The sequence below is a fragment of the Polyodon spathula genome, chromosome 8 (assembly GCF_017654505.1).
Source record: "Polyodon spathula isolate WHYD16114869_AA chromosome 8, ASM1765450v1, whole genome shotgun sequence".
NCBI classification, from domain to species: Eukaryota; Metazoa; Chordata; class Actinopteri; order Acipenseriformes; family Polyodontidae; genus Polyodon; species Polyodon spathula.
This window is the reverse complement of record NC_054541.1, coordinates 13,120,223-13,133,385: the sequence shown is the minus strand read 5'-3', so window position 1 is coordinate 13,133,385 and position 13,163 is coordinate 13,120,223. Positions and strand designations below refer to the sequence as shown.

Here is a 13,163-nt window from a genome sequence, read left to right as displayed (position 1 = left end):
TCTGAGGAGTGTCAACTCATATTTACAAGTGTGAACACCAAGAGACAACACTGACCTTCTAAACCAGCCTGTCAATGATTAACTGAAATCATATCGACTCAAAAATGGTGCACTGTGTTGCTGGATCTAAAAACAAATCTAACATTCTGCTCTCAGAGAGGCATGCACGTACCGTTGACTCAGCGACAGTAAAAACCAACAAATCTAACATTCTGCTCTCAGAGAGGCATGCACTTACCATCGACTCAGCGACAGTAAAAACCAACAAATCTAACAATCTGCTCTCAGAGAGGCATGCACTTACCATCGACTCAGCGACAGTAAAAACCAACAAATCTAACATTCTGCTCTCAGAGAGGCATGCACGTACCGTCGACTCAGCGACAGTAAAAACCAACAAATCTAACATTCTGCTCTCAGAGAGGCATGCACGTACCATCGACTCAGCGACAGTAAAAACCAACAAATCTAACATTCTGCTCTCAGAGAGGCATGCACTTACCATCGACTCAGTGACAGTAAAAACCAACAAATCTAACATTCTGCTCTCAGAGAGGCATGCACGTACCGTCGACTCAGCGACAGTAAGGTCGTGTTTTATTTGGCAGGTGAAAGGCTGTGGACAAGCGCAGCTTCACTTTCACTAAATTAAAAGGGGGAATCGTTTTGAATTACTTCCCTCCTCATCCTAAAAACATGGTAGTAAGGAGCTAACATACTGTACACATCACCACAGCATCACTGTAACACCACATTACAGACATCGGTCAGTACCATGATTTAAAAAAAACTGTAATGTCACCCCCTTGCACAGCATGTGGAACACAGTCACAGGTGACCATGTTTAATCAATGAAGACCAAGCAGTTACAAATATACAGCCTTCATTAGAGCCCACCTGGAGCCTAAAGTACTGGTGCGTTTCTTTGAAACGTGGATTTGAATTGGACTAATCAGAGCACTTACACAGTATATGAAACTGTAATAACAGTATGCCAACCTCAAAGCATGCAGTGAAGGAGGAGTGCAAGGAGGGAGACAGTTGTTTCAGAGAGTTTTTTGAAGCTGATTTTAATTTAGTGTTTAACGCGGGCGGTGAAGATAAATAAGAGATGAACCTAAAATGTTTGCCCCGCTTTTAAAATGCCACAACTGCTAACATACTGTACACATCACCACAGCATCACTGTAAAACCACATTACAGACATCGGTCAACCATGATTTAAAAAAAACTGTAATGTCACCCCCTTGCACAGCATGTGGAACACAGTCACAGGTGACCATGTTTAATCAATGAAGACCAAGCAGTTACAAATATACAGCCTTCATTAGAGCCCACCTGGAGCCTAAAGTACTGGTGCGTTTCTTTGAAACGTGGATTTGAATTGGACTAATCAGAGCACTTACACAGTATATGAAACTGTAATAACAGTATGCCAACCTCAAAGCATGCAGTGAAGGAGGAGTGCAAGGAGGGAGACAGTTGTTTCAGAGAGTTTTTTGAAGCTGATTTTAATTTAGTGTTTAACGCGGGCGGTGAAGATAAATAAGAGATGAACCTAAAATGTTTGCCCCGCTTTTAAAATGCCACAACTGCAAAGAAAATCCTTAATTGGGTGGACTTTCTTAAACAAACAAACAAACAAAAAAAAAAACAACATTTGATTTGATCTCCAGTCCAAGACCATTAATTTTCTTCCCAAGGCATTTTACCCTTTTGTTTTTTTTTTTAATCCCCTGCCAGCATCAAAATCTATTTGGATTGGAATTAAAAGCCAACACTTTTTTTAGTTAAAAAAAATAAATAAATAAATGAAAAAATAAAGTTTATAGGACAATTAAAGGACTGGCCCCACCTCTCAGTAAATCAACATGTCCTGTAAAAACAGCCGGGGTTCTGAGGCTAGGCTTGCCAATGCATATACAATGGGTAAAAGTGGATTTTTAAAACCCTGGTATTAGTCCGAATGGTTACTATGAACTGGGCTGGCAACACTTTTAACCGCAAGGTTGTTATTCAGTTAAAGAGCTTCACGGTGGTTCAAAGTGCGATCATCCCAGAACAAAGTGAAATGCAGAACACAGCGCTGCAGCTCCAAGCTGCCGGTCTTTTAAAGGACAGGGCTGCCAAACATCCTGCACGGAAAAAAACAAAAGAAAAACCAATCAAACCACACTGCCAAATACTTCATAGTATTAAGACAGGGATGGAAATCAGACTCCTATTGCACAGCCGTTTCACCCACTCCAGGTTTTAATACAAGCTTGACTAGCCACACCGTACAGGTAACAAGCCCAGGTGTGTCTTATTAAGCCCACAGTAAAACCAGGAATGTTGAAAATAAAAACCAGTACCCATGAGTGGGAACTGTAACCCTGAAATGCCCAAACCCTTTCTTTGTGATTTTCTCCGGCGATTCTTCTCATTGCTTGATGGTAACATGTTAGCAACAGATATTATAAAGACTCCTGGGTTATTTAACAGAAAGGAGGCTCCTGCATGTAGAACATTAGAAAGCGTGAATACAATAAGACAGCTTCCATATAAACTCTTCCAGGACACTTCCAAGCTCCTCATGCAATCTAGTGTGAGAGGGCTAGAGCCTGTTTAAGTTTGAGTTTAAAATAATTAATTGGCATCTTTAAAAGTGCTTGCATTACATTTCCCTGTTGCATCAACATAAAAATACTTTGTCTATATCAATAAAGAACACTGCTCAGTTTAAAGGATTTATCAGTCTTGGCACAATTCAATGAAGTTACCATCTTGTCATGGTTTTTTCTTTCTTCTCAACAAAAGAAATCCAGTCTCAGTCCGATCCTAGTCCTTTGTGGAGTTCAGAACACATGCAAAGCATTTCAGCTCCCCGTCACAAAGCGCCCAGGTGCATTTTGATGCCAGGACTGGGTTTCAGCTTAGGAGCACTAGGGGGGCTATGTTTTAAAATGCTTTTGCGTTTTTCTTTTTGTTATTTCATGTAAAAAGGCGTTAGCAGTCTTATACCACTCTCACTGTTCCCGACGTGGGAAAAGCTGGATCTAAACCTGGTACACTATTGGGATGAGGGACCTGCATTTCTGTTTTCAGAAGCTTGTTAAGCCTTGACGTCACAAGCCATGTACAACACCGAGGGACAATTACTTATAAATAAAAACAGAATTCTAAAAATCTTTTCTCCTGGGACAGAAGGCGAGTCAATTTGCTTGTTGGGATTTTGTGTAGATGGTTCCTGAGAAGCATGAAGGATTAAATACTGTAGAGCTCTTTGTAGACATTGTGATATGGAGGCTTTTTAACATGGAGACGGCTTTACAACGCCCTGGGTTGCGTAGGGATCACCACAGATCTGCTTCCAGAAGACCTCAGCAGCATCTGCGCTTGGTCTCGGATGGTTGCCTCCTAAGTTTGAATCCCTTGCCTCCTGCTCCAGCACTGGAATCAGCAGATGGAATCCTCTGACCTACAAATACATGATTTAATTAACAAGCCGGCCTTGTAATGCTGCCGTTAAGACTGTGTGGGCCAAGATGCATGTGGGCACTGAACGCCAGCTTGGCAGATCCAGACATTTCAGTCAGTCACCAGGTCACCACGGGACCAGTTGATCAGGACTCATCAATTACTTTCAAGGTCTATTTCAAGGCTTATCTATTTTGAAAATGCAGGGTTAAAAACGATAACAATGAGTGGGTTATTTTCTTGCACAATTTAACAATGAGAAGGGGTGGTTAGATTTAGCTTAGAAAATAACTGCTCAGGCCAAAAGAAAGACAAAAAGGAAAACAGAACAAAATCCGCAGAGGGTTAGACCGCTCTGAGTCCACCGATGGGAATTTACAGCTGCAGGTTGAACATCATGTTGCTATACTCACTTATTTCTAGGAAGAGCTCATTAATGTTAATGGCGTTTTTGGCACTTGTTTCCACAAAGATAGCATGGATGGAATCTGCATAGTCTTTGGCATCCTTTTCAAGCACTTCCCTGCAAAGACACAAAGAGAGAGAGAGAGCAGCTCTGCAGCAGTGAATCTGGCAGGAGAACGAGGGCCCGAGGGTCTCTGCACCTCAGGAGCTCCGAGGATTCAGGACGTCTGCTATTCAGCTCCAAAGAAACATGCTATTACTGGCACCCCGAAGTGAAGGAAGAGAAACGCACTGTGCACACTGAGATATTAAATGATTACCAGGAATTACATTTAGCACGCTGGGCATGATGCCACCTGAAGACAATGCAAACGTGTGGGTTGCAGCAACCCCACTTCAGTTTGGAATTAGGGTCACCCTGCTGGATCATGTTTCGTGCAGGGAGGCCCTGTGCACAGGACTGGAAGCACATGATCTGTATTCCTCAAAGCAGGAGCACAAAGGGGTCCGTTTCAAAGTTACCCACACAGAGACTGTGTTAATACACTGAACAGGCTGAGCATGTCAACTGTCTTGTTAATAGTATACATTATCGAGCAAGTACGTCACAAGCATTGTACGATATCTTAACTATATCCGTCTCCCCGGGACAATGCACTCACAACCTTATTTAAACATGCCGAGTTGCTTCAAAGACTGGCCACGGTTCATTAAAATAGAAACACGAGCTCAAGGTTACCTTGCATCGGCAATGTCACATTTGTTTCCTGCGACTGCAACAACGATATTGGGAGGCCCATGCTGTCTTAGTTCTTTCACCCAGTTCTTTAGTGTCTGGAAAGATTCCTACAACATAAAGTGTGCATTGAGCTACAACAGCAGTGGATCCTCCTTGATGAAACCAGTCCAGATGGAAAAAGCAAGAGGAATCGTTTACCTCTTTTGTGATGTCATACACAATGATAGCAGCAGCAGATCCTCTGTAATACATTGGTGCCAAGGCCCGGAACTGTTAGGGATTAAAACAATCAGAAATGGGTTTAGGAGGACTGGAATTCAATAGTTTATTCAGTAAAGCTGGACTGTTACCCCTACCCAAAACCAGTCTGCGAGACTGCAAACTAATTCAATGCAGCCAATGCAATCACATCATGCACACCCTAGCCGCACCGTGAACATACACTCTACCGACTCCAGAGCAGCCCTTTTACTATAGGGGTCTGTAACACATATTACAATTTAAAAGACAATGGCAACTAATCCTTATATCCAGTTGGTGGATTCACAGCCCAGTGCTGCATTAATTAAATACATCTGTGTGTTTGGAAACGATTACTGTCTACTTAAATTGAATTGCAACATGTGGAAGCAATTAAGAGAAAGACTAAAAGATGCCAAGGCTACTTTGACTCTCAATACGTTTGGTACAGCAGATATCTGGGTCAGCCTGGCTTGTCAGAAAGATCCACTATTACAGCCCTAATGGTTCTAATAAAAAGCAGGCTGGGAATAAGCGTGCATGCCCAATTGAAAAGGCTCAAAACACTCAATACTTCATGTACTTCTTCTTAAGTATAATATTTTCCAAAGACTTACTACTGCTGGCTTTAAAACAAATCAGAAAAAAACCTAAATCATTTGCACATTGCATGCAACCCTTTTAGAAATTAATGAAGAAGTACACAGTATTTTTATGTTATGTTACAAAATTGTATTTCTACAAAACATTCATTTCCATTAAGTCCCAGGGAGCAGGGCTGTTGTGCAGTGTAGAGTCCCAGGGAGCAGGGCTGTGTGCAGTGTAGAGTCCCAGGGAGAAGGGCTGTGTGCAGTGTAGAGTCCCAGGGAGCAGGGCTGTGTGAAGTGTAGAGTCCCAGGGAGCAGGGCTGTGTGCAGTGTAGAGTCCCGGGGAGCAGGGCTGTGTGCAGTGTAGAGTCCCAGGAAGAAGGGCTGTATGCAGTGTAGAGTCCCAGGGAGCAGGGCTGTTGTGCAGTGTAGAGTCCCAGGGAGCAGGGCTGTATGCAGTGTAGAGTCCCAGGGAGCAGGGCTGTATGCAGTGTAGAGTCCCAGGGAGCAGGGCTGTGTGCAGTGTAGAGTCCCGGGGAGAAGGGCTGTGTGCAGTGTAGAGTCCCAGGGAGCAGGGCTGTTGTGCAGTGTAGAGTCCCAGGGTGCAGGGCTGTTGTGCAGTGTAGAGTCCCAGGGAGCAGGGCTGTGTGCAGTGTAGAGTCCCAGGGAGCAGGGCTGTTGTGCAGTGTAGAGTCCCAGGGAGCAGGGCTGTGTGCAGTGTAGAGTCCCAGGGAGCAGGGCTGTTGTGCAGTGTAGAGTCCCAGGGAGCAGGGCTGTGTGCAGTGTAGAGTCCCAGGGAGCAGGGCTGTGTGCAGTGTAGAGTCCCAGGGAGCGTGGCTGTATGCAGTGTAGAGTCCCAGGGAGCAGGGCTGTGTGCAGTGTAGAGTCCCAGGGAGCAGGGCTGTGTGCAGTGTAAAGTCCCAGGGAGCGTGGCTGTTGCAGGGTCTGCAGCAGAACTCTTCTGAGGAGTATAACAGCAGCACAATGGGAGCTTCATTAAACTTTCATACAAACTCTTAATGAAACAAAGGCTCAGCTTGTGCTTTAATGGACCTTAGAGGCATTTGTTTTACTGCTGCTGCACTCGTCAAGCCCAGGAGTGCTGCGTATTAAAGTTACAATACGCATTCTCAAAGCAGATCTTCAACACAGCTTCAAACTTGCATAGAATGAGAGACACAGGAAAGCCATTCGAACTGGCACATAAAGGGAAACTGATCTGGGAACGGTGTGATGATCTTGCTACTGTACATACACGCTGTGCGCAAATTATCTTTTAGTCTCAATGAAAAGGTTCTTTGGTTAAATAATAAAATGGAGGGGTTGCTAATGCATACATAAAAGCTGAAGTCCCAGCTTTACGTGCGTCTAGAAGATGTGAACGCAAGGGCCGCAGTTTGAACGCAGCTCAGATGCCCGTGTGGTCCCTCCAGTGTTTCCTTTTCTATCCCCACATCCATAAAGTGCTCTCAGCACTCTGGGAAACAGCTGGCCCCATCTTGCAGCTGTAAAAATTCCTTGTTTTATGAATTACTGGCTTGTCGGACTGGCATCCATTGAAAGATTGTCATTTAAGGAATTTATCGGGAATCTGGTTCTTTTCTATGAATCTGTTTCAACTTCTGCTGCAAACAAATCACGGGGCGTGTTAAACCGATCTACTAGAAGTGGTGTCGGAATGATCCAAAATAGAAAGATAAACTGTACATCATCATCACCATCATTATAGTGACTTGCGTCCACAATAAACCTTGAGGCATCAATTTCTGTTTAAAAATATTGTTACATATTCGACAGCTTATTAATTCTGCATCTACCACTTGGCATCTCGATTAGGGGGAGACATCCGAGACTGTCTGGGGCAAAAAAAGATACCCAGTCATCCCATATTATCTTCCTATATCAAAGGCAAACACAAACACACACCGCACCACACCACACACACAAGGAGGAACTTTAGACCTTCAGAAAAGGTTCCATTTAGAATCTGATTTCCACCACTAAACTACCATTTCCACATGCAAAAAAACTTCATACATTTCGAGAATAGCTTTTTTTTTTTTTTGATCTCAGGTGAAGTTTTTATTCTAGATTCTTATGTCCCCAAATGAGGAAGTACTTTCTGACTCAGTCAATTGGTTAATTGGTTCAGTGCAATTAAGGATATGGTTGGAAGTGACAAGCACAGGAATTACAAGTACAGCACTGAGACAAGTACAGCATTGAGCACTCGCGTTATCTTTCATTACAGCATAGTGATTTCCATTCATTGCTTAAACAAGGGGAGTTTTAGCAAAGCAGAGTTGCATATTTATTGGGTCCATAGAATATAACAGTGTGTCGTTTTTAAAAACGTCTCTGTTGAATGAACCTGTGAGGAATTTTGCTAGTAAAATCCCTAGATCTGTATATTATAAAGACCCTGCCCCCTGTCAAAACCAATGGATCAATTCCTTGACTCATTGCCAAGATTCAAGTCACTGTTACTACAAAACACGTGGCACAGATCAGGGGAAAAGTCTGTTTTTTATCACAGAAATTGATTGTCAGCAGTTTTTCAAGTTCTATTTTGTCACAAAGACAGAAGCCAAGCCCAAAATGACTAACGAGCGGATTTTCCTTTGGGCTCCAGATGAAAGATGCTGCATTATAAACACTGTAGCCGAAATCAGAAATCTCAACTGGCAAACCCTACGCTGTTCAAGCCTAGTCCAACATGAACTACACACGTACTGTACAGCCCATGCCTAAAGACACTGAGGAACTGATTCACACTTGAAATACCAGAGTGTGGCTCAGCGTCTGCTTGGCAGTACAAACCGATTGGTTGTGCAAATGTCTCTGGGATTGTGAGACTGCGAATTAGCCCTACAGCAGTAGCAGTCTATTAGAGTCTATCCTGGAGGCACCACATTTTACAATCACAATCAAACCTAGAAAAACACATGCTGGTGTTGCTGCTGCTGCCCATGGCTAGTAAAAGTCCCTTTCTGAACTGCCTGGAACCTCAGCCAAGCCAGTTCCAAGCAGAGCAGTCACTGCCTCTTTGTAGATGCCACTGGAACTGTAACAGTAGCTCACAGTTTGAAACTGCATGCTTCCCAGTTTGAAACTGCACTCGCTCCAATTTGTTACAGCATGGATATCACTATGGATCCACTTCCACTGGCTGACAGCCTCGGGGTTTCACCCTGCTGGAATTTTTATTTTATTTTTTTTATTTTTAAAGCTGCCCTTTCTGTGCACTATTATACACCCAAATGTATCACTTTTCATGGAGTTTGACCCCAAGAGTCACAGGAGGGTACTACCCTTCTGCTAGGCTGATGTTAAATATTGGGACTTCTAATAACCCTTTGCAGGCGAATTTGGAAAGGCAAAAGAAGTGATGGATTAATGATTCCATCTAAGCCCATTCCAAGGATATCTAAACATTTCTACCCTGGCATTTGCTGGCATCTGTTGTATATTATTTAAATGTTTGCTTGGCGTTAATTCTGAACTTTTGACATTTCAGGAACTGGATTACAGTACAATAATTCCTCGTTTACTGGCAAAAGACTGTCAAGCACACCTTACTCCTACTCCACTTATCCAAGTGTGATCAAATGGAGTTAGGACATTGTAACCACCACGTTATTGAGAGTTTCTGAATATATATGGGGCACCTGTCCCGTCTGTTTGCATGCCACTCTTACGTGAATACCATGGTGGATGATGGTCATGTATGTTATAGCATCTGTGTGTGTCTTCATTTGCTCAAGTAATCAAGGATTAATAGGGGGTTTCCCTGATGCTGCAAAATGCTCAAATAAAATCCAGCTGTGACTTTACCCAGCGGCGTACAGCTTGATCAAATTGACCCAGAGTTTGTTAGATTTAACATGGCCATTGTGTTTTAGCTGCACAAGGAAAACAATGATTGCCTTCTCCTTGTTTGCGACTCTGTGTTAATCCTGAGAGTATGCAACCCGTCTCCAGGTCCTGAACCACTCACACTATCCCTCTAGATACACCCCGGAAAAACGTTTTGCAGCAGATGAACACAGGATCCACCAATAAGAACACCACCAATAAAAACATGCATTTCAGCTGAAGTTTTTTTTTCTTCTGCACTCAGCTAAATTCTAACCGGATCAATAAACAAGGGATCAATACATTTGAATGGAATCTTTAATGGAGTTATCCAGGGTAAATACAAGACTGTATGCACAACCCCCTCTATTGTACTTGCAATGGTCATGAAGCCAAAAGCCTTCAGCCACAACTCTCACTTGATCAGCACTTTATACATTTACTGCAATCTCCATCAAGCATTCCTAGGTTTCAACTCTACCAACAAACTGGGATAAAAGCTGCAAGAAACACACGCAGGCAGCTCAGACAGATCTGCTCTTTCCACAATACAGGACCCAGTCACACACTGCACCTTACACAGCATGGACAATACAGGACCCAGTCACACACTGCACCTTACACAGCATGGACAATACAGGACCCAGTCACACACTGCACCTTACACAGCATGGACAATACAGGACCCAGTCACACACTGCACCTTACACAGCATGGACAATACAGGACCCAGTCACACACTGCACCTTACACAGCATGGACAATACAGGACCCAGTCACACACTGCACCTTACACAGCATGGACAATACAGGACCCAGTCACACACTGCACCTTACACAGCATTGACATTATGTTTGTTTTTCACTTTACACAAAGTTGCATTGCATTTCTGCATTCTACACCAAATATTTCCAGTGCCCGGTGCTGTTGTATTTGCCCACTATTACATGCACTTCCCCTTCTGCACTCAGATTGCTGCCTGGTTCCACTGCCTCCTCCTCTTTTCTGCTTTGGTCAGCGAGCCTGGCTTGACCAGGAAGGCTACTTGCTGGCAACACTGACGCGCTGCTCTGTAAAGGACAGACTGGTCACCATGTAATCGGGTTCCAGTCTCACAGATGGAAAAAGTTCTTCCCAAGACAGCTGCATCGCACACAGTGCATTCCAGTTCCTCATTCTTGAATGACGTAGTGATCCGTCTGTGTTCTTTAACGTGCACCAAAAATAAAAAGTACAGCTGTGGCAAGATGTACACAGCTGTCGTTTCCCAGTATAATCAGAACACCTTGCTTCAGACAGCCCTGCATACTGTAGTACAGCAGAAAGTGCCAATCCACTAAATACAGTACGCAGTTCAGATACAGGGGGTGCAGTACTGATGAGAGTTGCCTAGATGGCGCCATCATCCCAGTAAACCTGCTTTTTCTTAGTTCGATGACAACGTGTTCCTCTGGTATGTGCAGGGCCAAATCCAGGATTTGCTGATCCCAGAATCAAGTAATTTGCTGAGTGATCAGCTCTGGTATTACTCACCATAGACACAAGCTGTTTGGATGCAAACACAAACCCTTTCCCTACAAATTAAAACCAAGACTTGGAGTGACAAACAAGTATCTCTCGAAGCCTGTTTACACGTGTGGCGCAAAGTGGCATCATTTACACTGAAGACTGCATTTCAGTGACAAGTGGATCAGACTCCAGGTAGTGCACCATGCAGAAATGATATGGCAGGCCAGCGTGTGTCATTTGAATGAGAGGGATCCGTGTCAGTACTACGCATGCGTATCACAGCTGACCTGGGCTCAACATCAACTGGAATTGTACAATTCAGAATTACAACAGAACTTGCCTAGGTAGTCTTAAGATTAGTTTCACCAGCTGTAGATGTTTTAATTAAAGAGTATGGAACAGCGATTGAAGTTTTTCTTTTACACTTCCCGGGTTCAGTGGTGGCAAATTCTCAGGCCAGCTCAAAGTCTGGTAGACAGACACACAAGAAAATTGAAAGAACTCCACACTGGAGCAACAGAAGCACTCAGAACAACTGAAAACGTCACAAAAAAAGAAACGCAAAACAACATATTAAAATCTACTTTGAACACCATGGTTATTATCCCTTAAACACAGGGCATTTAAAAAAGAAAAAAGAAACACACACACACACACACACACACACACACACACATACCCTCTCCTGCCCGGCTGTGTCCCAAATGAGGAACTTGTGTAGCTCACTCTGGTACTGCACAGTTTTCGTCATAAAGGATGCCCTGCAAAAACAGAAGTCACTCATTCTTTTGCAAAAACACATAAATGAACACCAAGGACTGGCTCCACAGACCCTGATTAGCACCGATCATAGATGCCCTGATGTTACTTTAGATAAAGTCTTCCAAAATCAGCGCTAACCTGGCTCCGGGGAAGCTTGCAAAAAAAAAAACTGGATTACTAGGAACTTACCCAATAGTTGGATTGATATTAGGATCAAAGCTATCTTCCACAAATCTCCATACAATACTTGATTTACCAACCCCAGTGTCCTGAAAAAAAAAACACACACACAGCTTGTAATCCTGCAGCTCCAAGGGTTGACTATAAATATTCAAACTAGTAAACTGATTTTGCTGGTAGTCCTTTATCATTGCCTCAGGTTCAGACTAGACCTGTACTCAGAGCTGAATTCAGAACTACTCTCAATGAAGGGCGTTGTTATAATGAATCTGAAGCCTTGAGCAATCTTACCCTCTAAACAATTCCTAATAGTAAATCTACTGCACACACTGAGGCCACGTTTATTATGCTGTGATAAGGGAGTTACAGCTCAAATTCCCTGCAACTAGACATTTCTATTATACCTAAAAAGGGGACTTCTGAAACCAGGACTGTGTACAGAACCCTTTTCTATTCTATGCAATTATGCTCAAGTTTTAGCAAAGGTGACGATTTAGGTGGCTGTGTGTCAATAAGGTGTTACGTATACATTAATATCAAATATCTGTTATTTGTTCCTTACATGTAATGCAAATATGTTTTTATTTTTATTCTGAAGTTTAAAATATTCACGTTTATTTAAAAAAAAAAAAAAAAAAAAAAAAAAAAAAAAAAAAAGATAGAACCATCTCCCCAGAGAGGTTGTGTACGGTCATGTCCACAAAACACAAACTGTTAGAATGCGTGGTTTTGACCTGTAATGCAGATGTCTCGGCCCCTACAAAATAACTACCGATTGTCTGTTATGAGCAAAGTAAAAGAAATAATGGTTTAAAAACACAGATCAGTGTATTTAATTTTAAAAGAAACGTATTTCATGCATTCTGAACCACGGTGACTGGGTGCAAAACCATTTGTTTGCATTTGTGTTTTACCTGAATGCATAAATAAACACAGATATATAAAACAAAACACACACAGTCACTCACCCCAAGCAGACAAACCTTCAACTCGCGAAGTGCCATCGTTCACAACAAATCAAAACTTTCTCAGCATTCAAACACTCTAAAACATAACAGCAGCCAATACAACCGACATACACAAAATACACATGCACTAGGATCGTCTGTCTTTATCGAGTACTCTTTTAAAACATCTTATTTATTTTAAAACCCAGTTCATTCCTGTCAGAGTTCACAGAGAAAACAAATCCAATAACAGACGCCATCTTGGACAGCCCATTCAGTCACATGACATCTGTGGATTTCTTTTATATATATATATATTTGAAGCGTAATTTAGATTTTTTTTTAAATATTTTTAAATATGAAACATGTAAACGACTCTTAATTATAGCCAAGTCTAACGTATTTTAATGTATAATAAAAAACAAAACACAAAAGCCGTTTAGGAAACACTTTCAGGAAGTGGTTTTTACTCTGCCCC

General features: G+C 42.5%; 1 protein-coding gene across 2 annotated transcripts; it reads right to left on the bottom strand.

The window, feature by feature from the left end:
* Nucleotides 1–2,279: 2,279 nt before the first annotated feature.
* Nucleotides 2,280–12,949, bottom strand: rab22a (RAB22A, member RAS oncogene family). Of its 2 annotated transcripts, XM_041256886.1 has the most exons (7): nt 12,707–12,949; nt 11,748–11,827; nt 11,476–11,557; nt 4,803–4,874; nt 4,605–4,711; nt 3,874–3,983; nt 2,280–3,461 (listed from the first exon to the last, which is right to left on the bottom strand). In XM_041256886.1, the coding sequence occupies exons 1-7, from the start codon at nt 12,740–12,742 to the stop codon at nt 3,364–3,366; spliced, it is 585 nt and encodes a 194-aa protein (XP_041112820.1). In that variant the 5' UTR covers nt 12,743–12,949; the 3' UTR covers nt 2,280–3,363. The 2 variants fall into 2 exon arrangements, with proteins under 2 accessions (XP_041112820.1, XP_041112819.1); XM_041256885.1 differs by lacking the exons at nt 2,280–3,461; nt 3,874–3,983; nt 4,605–4,711; nt 4,803–4,874 and adding an exon at nt 4,883–6,392.
* Nucleotides 12,950–13,163: the final 214 nt, after the last annotated feature.